Source organism: Solanum dulcamara, chromosome 4 (genome assembly GCF_947179165.1).
Source record: "Solanum dulcamara chromosome 4, daSolDulc1.2, whole genome shotgun sequence".
NCBI lineage: Eukaryota > Viridiplantae > Streptophyta > Magnoliopsida > Solanales > Solanaceae > Solanum > Solanum dulcamara.
Genome location: NC_077240.1, coordinates 24,491,157 through 24,514,413, shown reverse-complemented (window position 1 = coordinate 24,514,413; position 23,257 = coordinate 24,491,157). Strand labels below are relative to the sequence as shown.

At 36.8% G+C, this 23,257-nt stretch overlaps 4 protein-coding genes across 7 annotated transcripts; 2 read left to right on the top strand and 2 right to left on the bottom strand.

Moving 5' to 3' along the window:
• Nucleotides 1-2,506: 2,506 nt before the first annotated feature.
• LOC129887054 (40S ribosomal protein S16-like) lies at nucleotides 2,507-3,158 on the top strand. Its single transcript, XM_055962003.1, has one exon. The coding sequence runs from the start codon at nucleotides 2,591-2,593 to the stop codon at nucleotides 3,041-3,043; it is 453 nt and encodes a 150-aa protein (XP_055817978.1). The 5' UTR covers nucleotides 2,507-2,590; the 3' UTR covers nucleotides 3,044-3,158.
• Nucleotides 3,159-3,756: 598 nt separating this feature from the next.
• On the bottom strand, nucleotides 3,757-4,822 carry LOC129887055 (protein PELPK2-like). Its single transcript, XM_055962004.1, has one exon. The coding sequence runs from the start codon at nucleotides 4,668-4,670 to the stop codon at nucleotides 4,278-4,280; it is 393 nt and encodes a 130-aa protein (XP_055817979.1). The 5' UTR covers nucleotides 4,671-4,822; the 3' UTR covers nucleotides 3,757-4,277.
• Nucleotides 4,823-4,984: 162 nt separating this feature from the next.
• LOC129887056 (protein PELPK1-like) lies at nucleotides 4,985-5,972 on the top strand. Its single transcript, XM_055962005.1, has one exon. The coding sequence runs from the start codon at nucleotides 5,408-5,410 to the stop codon at nucleotides 5,765-5,767; it is 360 nt and encodes a 119-aa protein (XP_055817980.1). The 5' UTR covers nucleotides 4,985-5,407; the 3' UTR covers nucleotides 5,768-5,972.
• Nucleotides 5,973-7,310: 1,338 nt separating this feature from the next.
• Nucleotides 7,311-22,338, bottom strand: LOC129887053 (CSC1-like protein At3g54510). 4 transcript variants are annotated; one of them, XR_008766284.1, is made up of 12 exons: nucleotides 21,872-22,338; nucleotides 20,486-20,626; nucleotides 17,992-18,055; nucleotides 14,824-15,036; nucleotides 13,882-14,046; nucleotides 12,193-12,491; nucleotides 11,169-11,448; nucleotides 10,675-10,953; nucleotides 9,668-9,901; nucleotides 8,388-8,758; nucleotides 8,202-8,293; nucleotides 7,559-7,658 (listed from the first exon to the last, which is right to left on the bottom strand). XR_008766284.1 is itself a non-coding variant. In XM_055962001.1 (10 exons), exons 1-10 carry the CDS (start codon nucleotides 22,318-22,320, stop codon nucleotides 7,503-7,505), a joined length of 2,280 nt encoding a protein of 759 aa, XP_055817976.1. In that variant the 5' UTR covers nucleotides 22,321-22,336; the 3' UTR covers nucleotides 7,311-7,502. The 4 variants fall into 4 exon arrangements, 2 of the variants coding, with proteins under 2 accessions (XP_055817976.1, XP_055817977.1); XR_008766283.1 differs by having other exon boundaries at nucleotides 8,202-8,758; XM_055962001.1 differs by lacking the exons at nucleotides 8,202-8,293; nucleotides 8,388-8,758 and having other exon boundaries at nucleotides 7,311-7,658; nucleotides 21,872-22,336.
• Nucleotides 22,339-23,257: the final 919 nt, after the last annotated feature.

The window sequence follows — 23,257 nt, the reverse complement described above, 5'->3', positions numbered from 1 at the left end:
CCTTCTGTTTTTCTGAGCACCAAGGATCCGATGGTCTAGAATCCTCTCAATCTCGGCGTCAAACTGTGTGCGCACCACAGCCGGTGCCCTCTTTGATTGACTCCTGCCTGGATCATCAGTGTCCTCAAAGAAAGGTTTCAGAAAACTTACATGGAATGTCGGAGTTGGCAGAGTTGAGGAAGCAGCTCAACGAGTTGCTTGAGGCTGGACTGATTCAGCCATCAAAAGCTCCCTATGGCGCCCCAGTTCTTTTCCAGAAGAAGCATGATGGATCGTTGCGGATGTGCGTGGACTACAGGGCCTTGAATAAGGTAACAATCAAGAACAAATATCCAGTTCCCTTAATTCAAGACTTGATGGACAGGCTGAGCAAGGCGTGTTGGTTTACTAAGTTGGATCTTAGGTCAGGCTATTGGCAGGTTAGGATAGCTGAGGGTGATGAACCTAAGACTACTTGTGTAACTAGATATGGGGCATATGAATTTCTTGTAATGCCGTTTGGGTTGACAAACGCCCCGGCTACCTTTTGTAACTTAATGAATGATGTCTTATTTGAGTATCTCGACGAGTTTGTAGTTGTTTACTTAGATGACATTGTTGTGTATAGTCGTTCACTGGATGATCATATCAGCCACTTGAAATTGGTGTTGTCTCGTCTGCGAGAACATCAATTGTTTGTTAAGATGGAGAAGTGCAAATTCGCCCAGCAAGAAATCAAATTTCTTGGGCACTTGGTGAGCCAGAATCAGGTGCGGATGGATCCCAACAAGGTGCAGGCCATTGCGGGTTGGCAAGCTCCTAAAAACGTGAAGGACTTGAGGTCTTTCTTGGGGCTGGCGAATTATTATCGCAAGTTCATCGCGGGCTATTCGAAGAAGGCAGCAGCCTTGACGGATTTGCTGAAGAAGGAGGCAGTGTGGACATGGACAGACAAGCAGGAGGGTGCCTTCAAGTTGCTGAAAGGTGCCATTACGTCTGAGCCTATACTGAGGCTGCCAGACTTTGAATTGCCGTTTGAAGTACACACTGATGCTTCAGACAAAGCTGTTGGAGGTGTCTTGGTGCAGGCAGGACATCCAATAGCATTTGAGAGTCGAAAGCTGAATGATGCTGAGCAAAGATATTCAACTCACGAGAAGGAGATGGTGACAGTGGTGCATTGCTTGCAAATATGGCGTGTGTACTTGCTATGGACTAAGTTTGTTGTCCAGACGGACAATGTTGCGAACACCTATTTCAAAACGCAACGCAAGCTAAGTCCCAAGCAAGCTCGATGGCAGGAGTTCCTAGCCGAATATGATTTCACATGGGAGCACAAGCCAGGCAGAAGCAATCAAGTCCCTCATAGAAGAAACAAAAATAGAAAGATTTACAGAAGAAAGCAAATGATAAAAATTTAGAAGATTTTTCAAAGATTTTCAGAAGAAATCAAAATATACAAATTTTAGGAGAAATCAGATTGAATGAGGATGAAGTAAAATTCCATATAAGGAAAGATTGAAATATACCTTATTTGGAACCTTGAAATTGATTAACAGTTGAAGAGTAACAAATTAACTAGAGCAAATTAGGGCAAGGATGAAGGAAGAGACGGATGTATCAGTGAGGTATAGAGAGAGAAAGGAAAAAGAGGGAATTTGAAATTTTTTTGGTGTATATGGGAATAAAAATAAATATATTAGGGGAATATGTGTAAAAGGGTAATTTACCCTTTTTAAATTTGGGCCTCATTTGAAGTGATTTTGGCGTTGGGTTATTGAAAACTTGAAATTTAAAGAACAAATTATGTTTCTGCCAAAAAAATATTTAGTTGAACTTCATGTCAAAATATTTGATATGTTGTCATATATATATGCTTGAACTTCATGCCAAAACGCTATTATAAATTTTCTGAAGTTTGTCCTCGTCAAGGACACAACTTAATTCAGTAAAAAATGTTCAAAATTATCCCCACAAATATTTTTAACAAAAAATAAAAAGGAAAATTTACACTTTTTAATAAATAATTACTAATTTTAGTGATATTTTTTTTATTTATTACCATTTATAGCAATACATAGTAATACTATGATAAATCTGCACTATGTATTAAAAGTGAATTATAGATGTGATATAAATATATTATAAGTGTTTTTAAAATATCTTATGCTTGCTTTGTAAGAAATTGACACAATATATTATAAATATATTAAATGTGTGATAAATGTATTTATTCATCAATAAAATTTATATTATATTTGTTTTATAAAGTATTCTCTGTAATATATACTAAAATTATATTATAAATGTATTATGAGTGTTTATTGAAAATAAAAATATTATTATTATAAATGATAAATATTTTTTTAATATAGTATATCTACGTAAGTTTTCCAATTAAAAATCACCGATTTGAAGGGCCCCCGAAATAGGGACAATCCATGCAAAAACTTGATTTCGTGTTGTCCCTTTGGAGTTGGGCCAGTGAAAGGTATTTCGTTGAAACCCAAATTATAATGGTTCTCTGAAGCCCAGACATATTTACTTCATAAACCCTAACCACACTCTTCCGCCTCTCACACTCCCATTTTCGCTCTGACAATCAGCAAAAATGCAGAAGCAAGAAGCAGCCGCACCTACGGTGGAATCCGTCCAATGCTTCGGGAGGAAGAAGACAGCAGTGGCGGTCACCCACTGCAAACGTGGACGTGGTTTGATCAAGATCAACGGTGTCCCAATCGAGCTTGTCCAGCCGGAGATCCTCCGGTACAAGGCATTTGAACCAATCCTTCTTTTAGGACGTCACCGCTTCGCCGGAGTCGATATGCGCATCCGTGTGAAGGGAGGTGGTCACACTTCTCAGATCTACGCTATCCGTCAGTCGATTGCCAAAGCTCTTGTTGCGTTTTACCAGAAGTTTGTGGATGAGCAGCAGAAGAAGGAGATTAAGGATATTCTCATTCGCTATGATAGGACTCTCCTTGTTGCTGATCCTAGGCGCTGTGAGCCAAAGAAATTTGGTGGTCGTGGTGCTCGTTCTAGGTTCCAGAAATCCTACCGTTGATTTCAATCTTCAATACTTTTGCTTACCATTTACGGTAATTGAATTTATGTTTTGGTTAGTGTCCTTTTGGTGTTTTGTTTAAAGACCAATTCGGTTTTGGGAGGTTTCTAGTTAATTTTGCCGTGTCTGTTTTTTTCTTGCTGAAAATTTTACAGTGCTCCTTATGATATTGTTAGTTTCGAATTCCCATTTTGCTCTCTGTTTTCAGTTGTTTTTGCAGGTCTTGTTCTCAATTTACAGTTGCTTTATTGTTCATGTGATTCATGCTTGGGTGACCACTGAAAATAAGTTTGCAATATTATTGCTTATGTACCGAATAGAAGAAAATAAGTAAAGTGACCCACTTATTTTCCTTAGTACTGAACACACCCTAATTCTAATGTGGCTTAAACTAGGAAGTTAGCTAATTTCAGTTCCGAAGTTACGCTCGACTAGTTTCCAACCTCCTGCCTTTAGGTTAGAAGATTGTCAATTATTTTCAGACATTTATCTGAAGTTCCAAATGTATGCACAGTATCCTAACTTCAGACATTGAGTTTGAAGTTAGGTTTATCTTGTCCAACTTCAGAACTTTGGTTTTGGGAGGTTGTTAAGTCTAACTCTGATGAATGTCTAAAGTTCGAACTGCCCAAACAATATGCCTACTTCAGACATTTGGGTTAGACGTCAGGCTTAGCTTGTTCACAACTTCATACCTTTGGGGTGGAAGATTGCCAAGCCTAAATTTAGACTTGATTGTTTGAAGTTTGATTGACACACACATTTGCCAACTTAAGATTATCTGGGTGTGAAGTTAGATTCGACAATTCCCCAACTTCAAGCCTGCATTTTTAAACTAGGGAACTTTAGATATGTATTTTTGATATTTGAAATGTCGAACTCATGATTTCACTTCAGTCTCAGAAATCTGAGTTGACGTTGAATCAATTAAACTTGGAAGATAATAAGCTTTGGCTATTTTCTGAATAAGGGTCCCAAATATGGCTGTTTTCTAAATAGGACTTACAAAGAAATATATTAGTCAAGTACACACGAACCAGTAATAAGCAATTAGACACTGCATTGGATTAACAGAAATGACAAATCAATGTATATAACTCAGAGTATAACATGATACAATACATTGTCAAGAATCACATAAATATTAAAATGACAAAAGAAAAAGGAAAAAAAAGGAATGACCAATACGGTAAATAGGTAAAAAGCACGCAGTTGAAAGCTGTGAGATAAGTATTTAGTTAGATGGAGGAGGTGATATTGTAGGAATAATATTTGGAATTGTGGGAATGCTTGGAAGTGATGGCATGTTGGGCAGAGGAATGCTGGCAGGCATTGGTGGTAGAGTCATCTTTGGAACAGAGGGCAATGTAGGCAAAGAAGGTAAAGGTGTATTAGTTGTTGGAACTGTTGGCAATGATGCAACACTTGGCAATGGTGGCAATGTGGCTGCTGTTGGCAAGTTTGGAATACTGGGTGGTTTTGGAACTGTTGGTTGAGGCAATGAGGGGAATGTAGGCAAGTTAGGAAGTTGCAGTAGGCCACGAGCAGCATGACTTGTGGTGATGCTTGACATGGACAATAATGCTATCATCAATAAGAGGATTGAGCAGTTGTTGGAAGTGGCCATTGTTATATAATTTGCTAGATTGTGTTGATTACAAGGAAATTAAGTGTATGTTTTGACTTGAATTGATGAGATTGTCATCAACAAAGGGGTATTTATAGGGAAAGTTCTTGGGGGAGTACTAGGATTTGGTGAGATGTTGGGTGAGGGAGCATAGACTATAATTCTAAATACTGTGTTGTTAGTTAACCTTCCCAAATGTTGTTTTTTAGGAACATTCATATTTTTTTTATTAATAGGGATTATTTTGGAAGTAGTTATGCATAGATGAAGTTTGGATCAACCATATTTGGTGGACAATTCATTCAAATTGATTAAATCATTTCTTTATTTTTTTGAACTAATACTATTCTCTATTGGATGACACCATGACATCAATACATATCTAAAGATAATTACGTGTGTTCCAGCGGAGATAAAAACACTAGGAGATTCTTCCCACTGTCTTAGCTTTGATGAATTGAGTTACCTGGTACTTGTTGGTGGGAGGTGACAAGTATCCCGTGAAATTAGTCGAGGTGTGCGAAAGCTGGTCCGGACACCACAGTCATCCAAACAAAAAAGATAATTACATATAGGAAGTTGAACTAACAATTAAGCATCTCATATATTTCAGCCAGTCTTTCAATAACTTTCCCTATATATACCCTTTGAGTATATGATCAATCTCACTCAAATCAAAACACAACTTCCATTTCTTCATTTCCTTGAAGGAAAGTAATATTTTTCTAATTGACCCAATGGCTGCTTTCAACAAATGCTCAATCCGCTTATTGATCATAGCATTATTGTCCATATCAAGCATCACCACAAGTCATGCTGCTCGTAGCCTGCTGCAATTTCCCAACTTGCCTACAATCCCCTCATTGCCTCAGCCGACACTGCCACAATTGCCCGCTATTCCAAACTTGCCAACAGCAGCCACATTGCCACCATTGCCAAGTGTTGCATCTTTGCCAACACTTCCAACAGCTTCTCCATTGCCTACATTGCCCTCTGTTCCGAAGATGACTCTGCCTCCATTGCCCGCAAATATTCCTCTGCCCAACATGCCATCATTTCCAAACATTCCTACACTCTCACCTCCTCCATCCAACTGATCTCGCGGCTTCCAACATTTTACCTGCCTTACCATATGATCTCTACCGTTTGATATTTGCTCTTCCCTTTTTTTTTTTTTATTGTCTTTATCTTTTTGATTCGTATTGATATATCCTATTATTTGTACCCCTCTTGATTGTTCTCTATTGATTGTCCAAAAAAACTACGGTAATTAAGGTGATGCAGTGTACTATTATTTATTTAGCCATGTTCATTCGTCTAATTTAATTTCCTGATAGGCAAAGAACAACCACTATCCATGTACTTGAAAAAATCTAATTTTGTTTGCAAAATTTTGCCTGCAAGTTGCATGTAATTCAGATATAGTAGCCTGATAGGTGAAGAATGGTTGAAAGGAATGTCACGACAAAAAGAAACCTAACTAGGAGCCCGTTTGGATAGGCTTAAAAAAAGTAACTTTTATGTATGAAGTGCTTTTAGAACTTTGAAGTGCTGAAAGTTATTTTTATAAATAAGCAGTTGAGTGTTTGGATAAAAGTGCTTATGATGTGAATTTTAGGGTTAAAAGAATAAAAAAAAAGTAGTTTGAGAATTTAGTTAAAATACAAGGGATATAAAAGTAATTTCCATGGTCAAAGAAAATGACTTTAAGCACTTTGGAAAAAAAAGTTAGGAATCCTAACTTTTCATTTTTGACTGACTTTAAGAACTTTATGGCTTAAAGTCAGCATTAGGCAAACACGTTCAAAAGCTAAAAAGGGGCTTTAAGTTGGTTTTGACCAACTTAAAGCCAATCCAAACAGGCTCTAGGTAAAAACAGCAAGTCTCATAAAATGATTATTGTTGTAAAATAATGATAGTGTGGATGTCCTTTCGTCCCCTTTCCCCTACCTCCTCTTTTTTCCTTAACCCTTTTTAGTCAAATTTGACATTCGGTGCAAGTAAATACACAAAAATCTCTCAACTCTCTTTCTCTTACTATCGCTTATTCTTATTAACATTTGCTAAGTTAGTTTATTTTATAACAATTATGAGATTAATAATAATGTTTTAATGCGTGTCATGTGTTTGGATACGGACCTTTTTAAACCTACCCATCCTCAATTAACATATATTTTTATTTCACTAATTCACTTATAAATTGTTGCGATCTGAGTATTCACACCAAAATAAATCAAATGTGTGATATGGTGTTGTGCGCGTGGGTCATGTCTTTTCATGAATGAAAAATGAAAAGACATGACCCTTGCATCATATTGGCTATGAAAAGACAAATTTAATGAGTTAGATTATGTATCAAGCTTGTTTAAAGAGATTGTCCTCTTCCCCAGATGTTCATCCATGGTAAGATAGGTTGCAGCCGGACAAGACATCAGTCTCTCGTAGGCCTAACATTGCATATGAGACCAATAAATTTGGTTGAAGAAAAACTGACTGATTCATTAATACAAATGTTCAATTGAACTAAAAAATGGGTGAAGGAACACCTATAATACCCATGAAAGCCATGTTCAAGTATTGATAAGATGATGAAAGAAAAAAACAAAACAAATTCTAATAGCAACTTTGTCCATCTGATATAAATATCAAACAGAGAATTCTAAGATGGCCATCTCAACAATGATGAGCCTTGTAATTGTAATTTTTGTCTACTTTCTCGTCGTGTAATTTGGCAATGTGATGTTGACACAAACACTTGTAACAAAAATGTCAGGCATCAAAGTACAAGCAAACCTGGGAGGAAAAGAGAAAAGGAGGAAAGATAACATGTTTCTATGTTGGAGATAGAAATGGCTTCGTAGAGCTCGTTCCTTCCAGCCCGAGGTCCAAGGGCCGCAAGCATGGAGGAGAATAAGCATCAAGAGCCTTCCGGACATTCTCCTCCTCCAATCCATCCTTCTTGTCAAGTTCATCATTGTTTTTGGCATCCTGATGAAAAATACCATAACATCACAGCTGGAAAAAAAAATAAACTCACAAAATTTCTCCTATGAGACAAAACAAGTGTTGCCATTAGAACCAACAATTCTAATGCCTAAGAGTACTGGTTAAGTTAACAAGTTGATGGAGTTCATATGACTTTGTAGAAGCGCTTGGCAGTTTTAAGCATATGAAGAGCAACAACATCAAGTTGATCTCAATCCTAGCGACGCTTGGTCAACATTTGCCAGAATTACAACCATGATCCAACATTAGATATTGTGATAAGTGATACAACTCAGCCTTAGATGAACATTACTGCATCTTTTTTTAAATAAGATCACCAATTTATAGACACACCTAGTCTAGGCGTCACAATTGAACTTTACTTATGCTATTTTTTGCTAATTTATACAATGCCAGAAACCAAGTGCACTACATGGCATCACAATCTAAATCTTTTCTAGTTAAAGAAGAAGCAGTCAAGACTTTCCAACAGATCAATTCAATGGAACTACCAAAAAAACATGGTGACACATGATTGATGTCTACCTCACAAACCAAGTGCACTACATGTTGTAATGACTGAGCAGACGAGGCAAGTATCACTCAGATCACCAGGTAAATGCTACATGCTGTAATGACTAACATAGGCAAAAGAAACATCACCAGTCAAGTGCTACGAACACAGAGAAAAGTCAAAAAGAGATTGGGACACAAAATTGATTTCACTCTTACAGATGGTCTCCTCTAGGTGGTGTTTCAGCCACTTTCACCTTGAAGTGATTGGTGCTTCATAGCGTAGGAATTCTGAGTGGAGTACCACTGCAATATACTACCACCAATGCTTACGTACATCCCACACAGGCACTATTGGAAACCAAGAAAAGCTCATCTGTGCGTAGCAAGTGCTCTTCTTTGTGGGGTAAGGACAGGGGGGAAATGACCTAATTGCCACCCTTCTCAGATGAGTTAAAAAGTAATATATACCTGGTGCAGTTACATTTGACTGTCTAGCACCACGTAAGTTGTTTGCTTTGCTAAAGCAGATTAGTCCTGGCTGTTGTCAGCATTATAGTCAACAAAAACACCATGCAGCAGCAACAGTTCTAAAATTGAAGTGCAAATATCAATATATCTATACATTATTCATACATATTAAATTTAATGTGCTTATTTGAGATTTGAATTCATCAAGCCCTCTCCAATGACACAATGGTACCATGAACATCTAAACCTATACATCTCGCAATACTTTCTCTAAGCTATGTTGCTCGTACTCTTAGAAAATGTCAACGGGTGCGTGTCGGATTCTCCAAATGTTGTGTATTTTTGGAGAATCCGACACGGATGCGGCATCGAAAGTGAAGAGTCCGCGCAACTTAGCCTCTAAGTGGACTGCTTGTTTAATGCAATCATGGATGTAAAGGGTTGAACTCTCACTTCTAAGTTAGGAAGGCTAAATGGAACATGTTCTCTTCAAATGTATTTTACCTTTCTTTTGATGATATATAATTTATTCAAAGAACAGTGCTTGAAGGAAAAATAGGTAGGAACTTTGAAAACTAAAAATGATTCCCAAAGATTCAGGGGTTTGTAAGATTCGACCACTTTCTAGAGCCCTTCTTCACTCCAAGGAAAAAGATGAAGCACCTCGACAAATAGGAAACAAGTACAAGAGAACCTTGTTGTCTTTTGGATGTGAGAGCAGTTAGAAAAATAATTTTTCCGGTTGTGATCCGCATCCTTAATGAATAGAACTTTTCCACAAGGTCTAAATCATTTTCCCGTCGTGATCTACATTCTTAATGAACACAACTTTCCCACAAGTTCCAAGTGAGAAATAGATGGAATAGGATGCTAAAATGTATAGCTCAATGCCGATCCACAAATACAACCAAATTTACTAAGCAGTGTATTCCTCATGTGACTTTGATCTGCTTCCCTGGAGTTCTCCTTTGAGAGGGGGGGGGAGGGAAGGGGAAGTTCTGGAAGATATCAATGAACAGAGTAGTTACCTGAACTGAGACTTGGTTGAAAGTAGGAAGAAATCGAATCTTGCAATATTCGTTAAAGAGAATAGTGACGACCAGAAGAGGGATAACGGAGAAGGAAGCTGAAGGCTTGGCTTTCAGTCCAAAAAGACCGATCATTGTGACTTGCATAAGTATGATCGCAACTATAATGTAGTGATGAATGTATGGCCAATACAGACCACATGTCTCGTATGTAGTTATATACACATCTTCAATCTGCATCACAAGTAACATCACATTATACGTTATCCTCCATATTTATTCTAAAATATTTGAGTTAAAAATACAGAAGCACCAAAAAAAGTACATAAAAAAATATACTTTATATCAACAGGATACTTGACCCTGAAGACAACAATGTAGTCTAAGAGGTGTAATAAAGATGAATGTAATAACAGCTAATTAGGAAACTAAACTTGTAGCAATCCCCTAAACTGAAGAAAACTAGTTACTGACAATAAGAACTACCAGCATTTCTCGAAATGAAGAAGAATGAAAAAACCAGACAGCGAATTTCTAGGGCTTGTAATAGTCTTGATAAGGAAGTCCAATAAAACACAAAAAGTTGATCTGCTTCGTATAAGTATCAGTGGTGCAGGTTTACTATAGCAGGTAAAGCACAGAAATCTGCTAAAAATCTGAAGAATAAGTACACGAGCACTTACAAAACATCATTAATCTTAAACGTTATTGCATATGATTGTAGGTTTGCATCTATGCAAATTCACCAACAGGTGTAACACGACATATTATCAAAGACAACACTGGACACAGGAAAATGTTACAATGTTGTTCACAGTTCCGTGATTGATGCTGCTTTTTTTCTTTACTGATCCATGTTGGGTTTAACCAAGTTTTTGACCAGTAAAGGAGATCTCCCTCAAAGCAAAGACAGTACAGACTACAACTACACATATGCACAAAATGTGGGTCAGGCTTATAAACAGATTGTTCTTAACACACAAATATTGCATGTAGAGAAACTTCACCTGGTTGATGAACACAGCATATCCAAGAAGGAAGTAGCCTACTAGAAATGGAAGAAGCAAAGGTGAGACCACTGCGTAAACAATCCCAATCAGCATGCAGAGAGAAACAAAAGGGACAATTCTATAATAAGGTAGTGAATAAACATAAGGATGTTTCTTCTTTCCACGGTCCCATGTGTAAGATTTTAGAGTATCCCATAGAAGTAATCCTGGCTGAAGTATCTCCAAAGAGAATCCTGCCAGCCCATTTGTCAGGATGTACGTCACGAAGAAATCTGCCTGAAGGAACAAAAAGGAAAATGTAAATGCAAAGATTAATCATCTACATGTAAAGTAGAATATATACACTATGCTATGCCCTATTGGTTCTTTATTAGGCTAAAGCTCTATCTGAAAACGTGTTCTCAGCCCTCCTTCCCAATCAGATATTCAATATTCTGACACATGATAAAATAGATGTTAAATGAAAAGAGAAGAGCCAACATGTTTTGCACCTGAGCAGAGACAGCACTAGCAAGACGGTTGGGAATATCCTTGGGATGAGAGAATGATTCGCCGATTTGATCTAGTAAAGATCCTGACAACAAGCTTAAGAAAAATACATTTCCTACCAGGAAGTAGAACACCATGTTGCATGCATTTAAATCCTTCTTACTCCGCGAGATATAACCAGCTAATCTTGCCAGTCCAATCATGGCAAATGGAACAATGTATATGAAACCATTAAGAATGGCACTGGGAAGATATCCTGTGACGATGGACCTTAACCCCGGTCTGCCACAATATTTCAAAAAGATTGAAGATCAGCAACCTGCTACACAAGTTTTCAACTAAAAACAACAGTAGCAAGGAGGATTCAGTAACTACCCCTACTCCACCTCAACTCTTCCTCCCCACAGAGAGAAAAAAATAAAAATTAAAAAGCAGAAAGACAAAACGATCTACCTAATTTGGAAACAAAGAGGAGGATATAAACAACAAAGAATGAGCCACCAAAGAACAAAGACAATTTCTCCAGACCTCCATTGTATCTTTTGATCCTCAGCCAATGCACGGAAGAACTTTGATGTGAAATGAGCTATTCCCTCCGTCCCAAATGTATTTTGTTTTATTCTTCATTTAAAAAAAATTCCCCATCTAAATGTTGTGTTTTATTATCCATTTTTAAAAAATCCTCCATCCCAGATGTATGGTGTTCTATTATCCATTTTTTAAAGATGGTGTTCTATTACTGTTTGGGGAATCAAACGGCAGCATTAGAAATATTCTTGATAACAAAAGTTATGATTATAGTACTTTTTATGTAGTTCCCAATTAAGTAATTTTGGGAACTGATGCCAATTTCACACTGAAAATTACAAGCGCTGACCCTCATATTCTCTTCCCCGCCATTCTTTTCGCGACTAGGGAAGACTTCAAAATACCAACTGTGCTTGGTGAGTATGAGATATTACAGCATGAAACATTTTATGTTAGAGAAATCAAAAGTCTGAAATAATGAAGAGATGAAGTCTGTACATCAAGTCCACAGCCATCGCAGGAGGAAACCATTTCTTCAGGCGATCATATTTGGCAATTCCCTGAACAGCTGTGACTGGTAACACGAAGAAGATGGTAAGTAGTGATGCTGCAACAAGTATCACTATCCTGTACAGTGGCAAATGACGATATTGAATTGCCAAATTTTGCCAGATCACATCTCTCGGTTCTGGAGCCATTTCAGTGATCCAGAGGAGTGGATTTGTGTGTTGTTGAGATTGGGCAGCTAGAACTGTGCCCCATCGTGAACTAAATGTAACAAAAGCCACCGGCAATTCCTAAGCAATAAAAATATGGTCAAATTAAACCCACTGTTCAACTGTTAAAATAACATTAGGGAATCATTCCATGACCAGTTATAAGATTACAAAAAAATAATCATGCACTTTGTTAGACCTCCATACACGATCTCAACAATGGCTGTGAATAGATAATATTTTCCTCACTCCTACTAAGATGGCAAATTCACTAAATGACATGGGCATATACCTCAAAATGTTGGCACATCATGGTGGCTAATTCATATGAGATCAAAATTGCAACAGAAAAGCTGAGGCATTCCTAATGTTTCCAGGCCCATCTTCACAAGTGGCAAGCAATAAGAGATAATTTCCTGAACAAGCAAATCCTTTTTTTATCAACCAATCAATCTAACTATGCCTCAACCTCAAACTAGTTGGATAGGGCATGAGCTCTATTCGGAACCATTTCATTAAGTAATTTGTCTTGTATGGCAATATAAGAGTTCTCTAAAACCAGAAGTTCTCCAAATCTCACACTTATGCCTTCAACCATGATAACAAAAGACTCCTCGGGGCAGTGGCAGAGCCAAGACTTTTATTAAGAGGTATTAAAATGTAAAGTAGTAAATCCAAGAAGAAGCCGCCGAGAGTAAATATATAATATATATATATTCATAAGTTTATTTTTTTACCTAGTTATAAAATGTAATATTCCGATGAAGGGGTGCCAATTGACGCCCCTTGAATACATGTGGCTCCGCCATGCCTCGGGGTACATCAGACCTAAATGTAAACATAATAACAACTAATCCTTAACCAAAAAGTTAGTATCACTATTTAGATCCTATATTGTGTTTTATATTAGCCAAGTCCGTATTGTGGAAAATTACACAGTTCAGCTGGTCTTGAGTGAAATCGAGATAGCGTTTTTAAACTGTGATCCATTCATTGACATCAATTTCTGATGAAAGCAAATAGAAAGAATTACCAGCAAGTATGATACTCTTAGCTGTGACCTGGTCGCACAAGTTCAGGAAAAAGACCATACTTTAACTATCAGGGGCACATTCCCTTCTCGCCCTCTGTTGTCATTTTTCTGCTCGATAAGGCATGCAAAGTTTACCCTAGAATTTTCCTTACCTTCTATGGATGACAAAATTTAACACAGTTTTTTTCCAGATATATCTCAGAGACTTAATGTATTACCCCAGTTAATAAACTAACAACAAGGGCTAAGAGATCACTATGCTAGGCTGGACTTCTTTGACAGCATATTATGAAGGTAGGAATAAAACCACACAGACTGAAGAAAAGAGCTTCCGGGGACCACAGAAAGTATATTTGGAAGGCGAAAAATAAAATAAGCTAGCAAAACGTTCTAAACTCCAGTACTGTCATTATCATCAGACTTGCAGTGAATACTAACCTTCTGCTCAATTGTCATTCTGCACTGTACACGTCTTATTTCACGACCAAGGATTTGAAGCATGTCCTCCAGCTGCTCTATTTTAGCATCGTATTTACTATGTTTCTTAGTAGAAGAAAGATGCCTCAGGTCCTCAATCTTTTTGGCGAGAGACTTTGCCTGGCACTACGATCCATATCATCTGTCAGTCTAATGATGAGGGTAAAAAGTATAAAGATTGAACTACGGGGGAAGAAATTCTACTAGAGGTACATATGATTTTCACATCTTATCACATCAAGCAGACACCTATTTTCATTCTCTATCCTTACCCCTTGTCTTCAAGGAATATCATAAAATCCTTGTAGTACTATTTATCTTTGTTGATCACTGAAGTACACTGGTTAATTATATGATTATATCTGGATATCAATGATACTATGAATGACATATTCCTTTACAAGAGTTAAATTAAAATTCTGAGTGACATTTTATTATTTATCAGTCATACAGTACTACTAAATTAATGCCAGCCTTACAAATTTAATGTTGTGAGTTGACTTAATAGGATAACTGTGACACAAATAACGTGGACTAATTTATATTGGCTGGAAAAGAACATCAAACACAGAGCCCAGGGCTCAACTTTGTATTCTTGCAATACTGTGAAGTGTCAACTGTTTGAAGAGTGAAAGGGGAAGAACATTTGACTATTCAATCATGCAGGACCAATAAAGCTGGAAAAGAACAATAAACTCTTCTATTTTAGAATAGCGGATATTATCTAGACAAATCATAAAAGGAACTACAACTAGTAAGAAATAAAGGCAATACTTCTGCCTGCAACTTATTTATAAGGAATCAATACAAAACTATCGAATGGAATCCAAATTTAAGGCACTTAATCTGCTTTCATTAATAAGGTAAATGACTTGAATGCACCAAAGTATAATTTGTCCTTACTAGTAGCTTATCCAGATGCTTCCCATCATATAAGATTTCAAATGACTGATATGAATATGGATGATGTTTGGAAAAAAAGTGGTCTACGTTGCAGCCACGAATTTTGTGCTCATTGCAAAGTGGAATTTCTCGAACCAGAATGGTAAATTGTTCAGGTTCGCGCCTTCTGTAACATATCTGCTGAATCCTTTTGATAAAAATGTGATTGTACTCCTGAAGAGTCCATGAGACAGAAATTTTTTAATGTCATACAACTTTATGGATTATATCCATGCAGAACTCCCAAAAAAGAAAAGAAGTTGACACAGTAGTATTTCATGACCCAATAACTAATTTTCCATAAAGAAGGATTTCACCAAATCACAAATATAAACAATTCCTAGTTGGATAGATAGCCAACTAGAAGCGTTTTTATATATCTGAAAAAATTATAGAAAAAAAATGGGGATAATTTCAGAGACCTCCCCTCAGGTTTAACTCCATAACGCTAACCTACCTTGTGGTTCACGAAATTATGCTTACCTCCCTAATTTTATATTTTTTTTAACAATTCTTTTAAGCCAATTATTATTAATACAAAAATTAATGATCGGACTAAATTACCCTTTCTAATATACTTTTTGTTTAGTTTATTCTGTAAGTACATTTTTAAAAGTTCATGTATATGAATTGCTCCGTTATCACATAAATTTAATTACTTTGCACCTGGGGTAAATTTGATGAATCGAAATTTGATTTCTTGGTATATCTTTCTGATTTGCTGCTCCAGGTAAAACAACATACCCAGTGAAATCCCACTAAGTGGGGTCTGGTGAGGGTAGAGTGTATGCAGATCTTACCACTATCTCGAGGAGGTAGAGAAGCTGTTTCCGAAAGACCCCGGCTCAAGTGCCTCAAACCCAAGTAAAAAAAGAAGAAGACACAATGAAAAAAGCATAATAAGAAAGGCAATATAAAGTCTACAAGAAAGAAACAACAATAACAACAAAATAGTATAATGATCGAAACATGATATGCAACATAATACGCTAATCATCCACTAACCTTCACCCCTACTAACCTTTTACCCTAATACTCGTCCTCCACTCCTTCCTATCTAGAGTCATGTCCCCGATAATATGAAGGTGCGCCAAATCCTGTCTAATCGCCTCTTCCCAATATTTCCTCGGCCTACCTCTACCTTTTCGAGTACCCCCTACAACCAGCCTCTCGCATCTCCTCACTGGGGCGTCAACACACCTCTTTTGCATATGTCCAAACCATCTCAGCCTCGCTTTCCTCATTTTGTCTGCCACAAAGGCCACTCCTATCTTCTTCCGAATAACCTCATTCTTAATCTTGTCGCTCCTAGTATGCCCACACATCTATCTCAACATCCTTATTTCTACAACATACATCTTCTGAACACGTGAGTTTTTGACTGGCCAGTACTCCACCCCATACAACAAAGACGGTCTAACCACCACTCTATAGAACTTCCCTTTTTAGTTTGGTTCTTATCACATAGAACTCCTGAAGCAAGACTCCATTTCATCCATGCCACCCAATGCGATGTATGACATCAATGTCGATGTCCCCACTACCCTGGAGTACAGACCCAAGAAACTTAACACTCTCTCTTGGATATAGGTTATGTGGGAAACCTCACTTCCGCATCCACTTCATCTAACACAACACCGAATTTGCACTTCAAATACTCTGTTTTGGTCCTGCTCGACCTGAACACTTTGGACTCCAGAGTCTGTCTCCAAACCTCCAACCTAGCATTAACTTTGCCTCGTGTCTCATCAACCAATACTATGTCGTCTGCAAATAATATACACCAAGGAACCTCTTCCAAAATAGACTGCGTCAACTCATCCATCACCAAGGCAAATAGGAAAGGACTAAGAACTGATCCCTGATGTAGCCCCATCTCAACTGGAAAGTGCTCCGAGTCTCCTCCCACCGTTTTAAACCGAGTCTTGGCTCCATCATACATTTCCTTTATCGCCCTAATATACACTATCGGGATATCTTTAGCCTCTAAACACCTCCGGAGAACATCCCTCGGGACTTTATCATAAGCCTTTTCAAGGTCAATGAACAACATATGAAGGTCCCCCTTCCTTTCCCTATACTTCTCCATCAGTTTCCGCATAAGGTGGATGGCTTTAGTAGTCGAACGTCCTGCCATGAATCCAAATTGATTCTCAGAAATGGACACCCCTTTCCTCACCCTCATCTCCACCATTCTTTCCCAAACCTAACCTTCATAGTGTGGCTTAGCAATTAGATACCCCTGTAGTTATTACAGTTTTGGATATCACCCTTGTTCTTGTACAAACCATTGTACTCCACCTCCATTCGTTAGGCATTCTTGCTGCTCCATGTAACATAACAATTTTTATATATGCCTTGTAATCATAAACTTTGGCTTAAAATGATACATAGATCTGATTCAGTTTTTTAAATGATGGAAATGAAATCTTTACCATGAGGGCTTACTTCCATAACAGAGATTTGGAGTCGCACCATTGACAAGTTAATTGGACTTTTTTGAGGGGGTCTTCGAAAAAAGTAGCACAACCAGTGGCAAGGCTAAAAATGTGATCTGAGTTATGGAGAGAGATTTCTGAGTGGTAGTGGTGGGATTGTTGGGGGTGATGGGGACCACGTTTCAATGAATTTTTAAAATGTGTTTACGGAATTAATTAAACATAAAGTACATTAGGAAGAGCAATTTAGTCCGATCACAAATTTTTATCTTAATAATTATTGGGTTAAAAGAGTTGCTACAAAAAATTCAAAATACAACAGGTAAACGTAATATTGTGAAACACAAAGGAGGTTAGTGTTATGGAGCCAAACCTGGGGGGAGTCTCCAAAATTATCCCTAAGAAAACTAATTAGATATTAGCGTATTACTTCAAAAGAGAATGTGAATAACAAAAAAAAGAAGTTATGAAACCATTACATCTACGATGTCCTTTTTACATAACATTCTCGGCCGCACCCAAGAGGACTGTCTATATCTCTCTTTACACTAAATATCTTTGAAAGGCAAAGCAAACTCCCATTAGAGACGGCAAACTTTTTCAAATATCACAACTTATCAACGATATTAAGAAGCAATAGTGGTCAAAATCAGTGCAAAGCACGACTTCAAGAGTACAAGCTAGCCAATACCTTGTAAAGTAGGTACATTCCATAACATGAGACGAAGCACAAGAAAGAAAAATGCACCCAAAGCCTGTGAATGACAGAATAGAAGCAAAATGAGTCCATTTCGTAAGAACTCAACAGTCCAATAATGTAATGAAGTGCATTCAACTAAGAGACAAGAATGAAGATGGCTATTGGCTATAAAATTTGATGCTATCTGAACGACTAAATAACAACAAAACAATGTATAGAACTAGGTTAAATTAAAGATGGTAACAAAAGCATTTTTACAGCCAATTCATGCTACAAAGGTTATTCACATGCTGGAACACAGAACAACCAGTGACCATGGATTCAAATCTGAAAAACACAAGCTGCCTTTAAAGTGGCTTGTTTCATGGTTGGTGGCCAAAGAGGCATGTTTTTACACAGGGCAGTCTTCAGTGAAGAGGCATCATTTTGTGCAGGAACCCACTTCTGTGGAAATGAACAGGAAATGTGATTATTTTTTTATTCACTGCAACATGACTGCCCAATTATGGAAAATCTTTCTGAACATTGTGGGTCTTAGATAGGTGATTTCCAAAACCACAAGTCAATTATTACAATGTCGTAACAAAAGATTAGAGGGAAGACAGTGGAGTGGAACCCATACCAGCATACATTTGGTGGACTGTGTAGAAGGTACAAGATGTTTGCAAGATGATGCTAACTCAATTCAACAGATCAAGCCTGACTGTGCACTTTCTGATTTTTTTGGTGTGAAGAAGAATTTGTAATGAAATAAAATTGATACTTAGCTTTTACAATCCTAACAAGACTAGAAAGGGATTGTATTTTCTTTTGAGTTTTCTCATTACACATATCTCAGCACTTTCTTAGTCCTGCAGCTTTACTATAATTAACAGCTTTACAAAAAAGAATTTAGTTGATGAACACCAATCTCAGAGCTTCAAATAAGAGGCAAAAGTATTCTAATTTGTTAAAACTTATTTTAAGGAGTTCTTTAACAGGGATGATGTATTATGGCATAATCCTCATATAGCCATCTAACAAGGAATACACACAATTTATGGCCTAAGCATTTTAACTACTATTACACACCATATATATCTTGAAACTTGTGAGCAAGTTTAGAAATTGAGTTTTTAGAGATTCAAGAACCGAAGAAATTAGGAGAAAACATTTTCCTACTTGTAGAAACTATTGCTCTCAAAGCATTTGAAACTTGAAAACATCAAAATGTACTAGGTAGCTGTTTCTTAACTCAAGGATTGGAGTAGGCCTTGGCTAAAATCCAATGATTCTGCTTTCAGCACAGGTAGAGGTGTCAAGTTTAGCCCATGAGGATATTATCCGTCCAACCTCCCAAAATCGGCTGGGTATATATTCATTGGCAGTTCATTTTAGGCATACCCAAAGTTAACCCATCTAAAAGCATCCAATTCAAGCTTGCATATGCAGTCAGTTTTGATCCATGAAAAACAAAGTTTTTTTTGTTTGATTTGTTTGATATAGTCATAAGAAAAGTATTTAATTAGTTTAATTTGGTAATTAAAAAATAATAAAAGAACAAACAAACAAATGAAAAATGATTATGAGTTGCGGGGTTGGGTTATGAGCCAATGTCTAGCCCAATGTGACCCACGCATATTTGACCAAGCAAACCTTAGGTGGATTATGACCCAATTTGTTTATTAAGTCGACCCATTTTACTCCATCTTATTTGACACCCCTACGGGTTGGGACTTTGCAGCTTCTCGGCAAGCAAAGATGAGTTACGAGACTTCAATTTGTTTCTACCTTAAAATAACTAGTCTGTACTCCTCAGCTAGATGTTCAAATGCTTCTCCAATCTTAAATGAAAACAAAACTTTCCCGATTCCTTCCCTAACCATTTACAGAAGCCAAGAGACTTGGTCCTTTAATAGCTTTGGTACACTTCATTCTCTTTCTCCAGGGTCTCTTTTAGTTGCTCTGCTAAACTTGAAAACTTGTCTCAATTCCCAATAGCCAAAATGAACTTGAAATATGTTCACATTGCTGGACATTCAGACATCTTACGAGAAAGGTACCTGGTATATGGGAGTCAAAAAGGGTGTGTTTAAGCTCACTGTGCAAGACATTAGCATGTAGCTCCTTAAGGTTCTTGTCTGAAGTCTTTGAGACAAGACAACAACAAACTCTCTACCTCAGTTATACCAACCTTATTGCTTCCTGTTCTTGCATTAATTCAACTATAAAACTTATCAAAATTCAAATAGGACTCTTCAAAAGCACATCTGGATTGTAATGATCATTTCAGAATCTAAACAATTATATGCAACAACTGTCCAGATTTTGTTACAAGAAATGAACTCAGCATTTGTATTAGCAACTTAGCATTCAAAACCTAAAAAAATTGTGTGACTTATAAACCGGTCATAGGACTGGTAAACTAGGTTGTAGATAACACTTAGCATAGGTGAGACATGTTATCTGCATCAACTTGTGGAAATAAAAGTGTTGAGAACATAACCTGTCAGAGCCTCTGCTGATATTTGATATTGTGAAAGCATCCATGGAATCAGAGCTCGTATTTGGTCCAGTACTCCCAGTATAATTTAACGGGAGAAGTACCAGAAGCCCAACAATAGAACAAAGAAGAAAGAATCTGATCCTGAAGAATGGTTCCAAGCAGAAATGTGAGTTTAATCCTTGCATGTCAGCAAAAGATAATTAAACTAGGTATAAGTTTATGTGAGAGTGTGTGTTTATTCATAGACGTTAATTATCCTCTTTCACCTTTTAAGATCTGTAATCCTCTACTTCGTGTCATTCTCTAACCACAAACACCATCGCATTTAAAGGATAGCTCAACTTATGGACCTTTACCTTATAAAGAACCTTATACCTAGAACTATTCTCCATGCATGAACAACAAAGGATTGGTGAAGGAAAATCCTTATTTGCAGTTGTTAAAGCTAAGACAGTAATAATCCTTCAGAGATGAATATTATTAGTGATCAAATTCAACAGACTGTGCAAGTAGCACATGGAGAATAGAATGAGAGATCACTTGAAATGATTTGATCTTGTCCTACTTAGACCGCTAGATGCAACAGTCCATAGGTGTGAAACCATGATAGTTCAAAGGTGTTAAAAGGGGTACGAGGTATAAAAAAATAAAGTTGTCTAGAAAGAGGTCCATAGGTGTGAAACCATGATAGTTCAAAGGTGTTAAAAGGGGTACGAGGTATAAAAAAATAAAGTTGTCTAGAAAGAGGTCCATAGGTGTGAAACCATGATAGTTCAAAGGTGTTAAAAGGGGTACGAGGTATACAAAAATAAAGTTGTCTAGAAATACCTACAATCTCTGGGAGTTCTTACAGCCTTCACGAAAAATAAAGCACAATAGAAAAAGAAATTCATGTCGGCAACGCCAGTTAGTTGAGATAAAGTCTTAGTCTTGTAGGTGCAGTCACATTGGTCTAATATTTGTTATGAGCCTTCTTAATATTCTTTCCTGGAGATCTGTCATTGTTGAGAACTTCTAGAGTTAGAGAAACTTAGTTTATCGAATACCAATTCATATAGTCTACCACAACTAGCTTGCAATTCATGGTTTAGTCGTTGTTGTTGTTGTCGTTATCCTACTTTACTAGTCTAGCTAGCTCAATTAAACTAGAACACATAAATTTGAATTGAAACGACTAAGAAAAAGGCTGCTATATCTGCATTATATCATAATTTAGTCCTTTCTCCAAATAATGAGTTTCTAAAACCAAAAAAACTGTAATTAATACAAAAGGAAAAAATTGATACTGCAAAATAAAACAATTCACATATAACTCTGAGTAGACAGTTTGGTATAGTAGTACTAATTTTCTAGAAACACAGAAATTAATTTAATTAGACGACTCACCCAAATTTGAAGAGTCTAACCAAGACGAGGACATCAAGGCCACAATTCTCTAAAATCTCCTCCTCAGTAACCCGAACCGCACGAAAAATCCAGTCAACCTCCGGAAGCAACCGCCGGAAACTAAACGATCGGTGGTCGTCGGAATCAGGAAGGTTACGGTGACCTAGAGAGAGTTGTCGAGCATAATAGATCGGAGAATAGAAAGGTTGTTTTTTGAGTAAAGCGAAGAGAGAGAGAATCAAAATAGCTAAGCCAATATTAATGGCTGCTGAAACCACTACACTTTCTAACTTCATTTTAATTTTTCTCTTCGTTTTTTCATTTTTGTTGCAAACAAGGAAGTAAACCAATATGTGTGAAAGGGAGCCAAACAGCTCAGTGGCATATCCATGAAAACGTGGCCGATAGGGAGAGATAGACGTAAACACCATGCATAAACTGCCTGTCATTTTGAGACTATTTGGGTGAACGACACCTCGTAAAAATAAATCTTAAGACACCAAAATCAAATTTAAATATGATATTTTTAGCTTGACACTCTTCTAGATTAGAATTGCTATTTCTCTTATTTCCTATATTATTTGATGTTTTTAATGTAAAAATTTAATTATTCATTAAAGACGCTTTGATTCAAGACGACTCAACAGACACTCAAAACTCAAAAAATACTTTGATTAGAGAAAACTCAACATACACTTCTTTTGTCAATTTAATTAGATCTTTCTCTCTCTTGCTTCTGTTTCTATTATTCTTTCTCCTCCCCGCATCTACCCCACACACTCCTTAGCAATCCTCTATTATGTCGAAATAAAATTGAAGATTGTTATTGCATTTCAATCGTCTCCACGTAGATTCTTAGATTCAAGAAGGCAATGACTTTTCAAAAGGTTTTTCTTTAGTTTTAGCATTGTTTATTATTTTTTTGGGATGAGAATCATGATATTGACACACATATAGGCCAATTGGTTCTATAGGTAAGCCTTTCTTATATGCTATCGTGAGTGTGTTGTGTTTTAGGTTGTTAATTTTTTTTATTGAATTTGGCTTTAACTTTGACTACACAATGCTTTCAGTAATCAGAGTAACTGTTATTTTTGTTGTTTTACCATTAATTTCCTACTCAATCTATTTTATATTACTTAACCCTGTCGACTTGACATACCATTTAAGAAAATTTTAATCAGAGGTGTATCTAATAAACTAATTTTATCGTTAATGTTTTGAAATTCTAAATTTGATACTATTATTTTATGTACTAAGGCCAAGGGTAGTATGGAAAATTAAAATAGTAATTAACTTTCTTAATTTGTAAAAATGGGTATGTAAATTGAAATATTTACTATTTTTTCGTATAATTTTTCAGTCTAAGGGCCAAATAAAATAAAA

Excerpts from the sequence above, each read along its gene's own strand:
- LOC129887054 (XM_055962003.1), top strand. The coding sequence starts at position 2,591 with ATGCAGAAGCAAGAAGCAGCCGCACCTACGGTGGAATCCGTCCAATGC.
- LOC129887053 (XM_055962001.1), bottom strand. The coding sequence starts at position 22,320 with ATGACAGGCAGTTTATGCATGGTGTTTACGTCTATCTCTCCCTATCGG. Across the intron at positions 18,056-20,485 it reads ATCAGCAGAGGCTCTGACAG|GCTTTGGGTGCATTTTTCTT; the intron begins GTTATGTTCTCA and ends TGTCATTCACAG. Across the intron at positions 12,492-13,881 it reads GAATGACAATTGAGCAGAAG|GAATTGCCGGTGGCTTTTGT; the intron begins GTTAGTATTCAC and ends TTTATTGCTTAG.
- LOC129887055 (XM_055962004.1), bottom strand. The coding sequence starts at position 4,670 with ATGGCCACTTCCAACAACTGCTCAATCCTCTTATTGATGATAGCATTA.
- LOC129887056 (XM_055962005.1), top strand. The coding sequence starts at position 5,408 with ATGGCTGCTTTCAACAAATGCTCAATCCGCTTATTGATCATAGCATTA.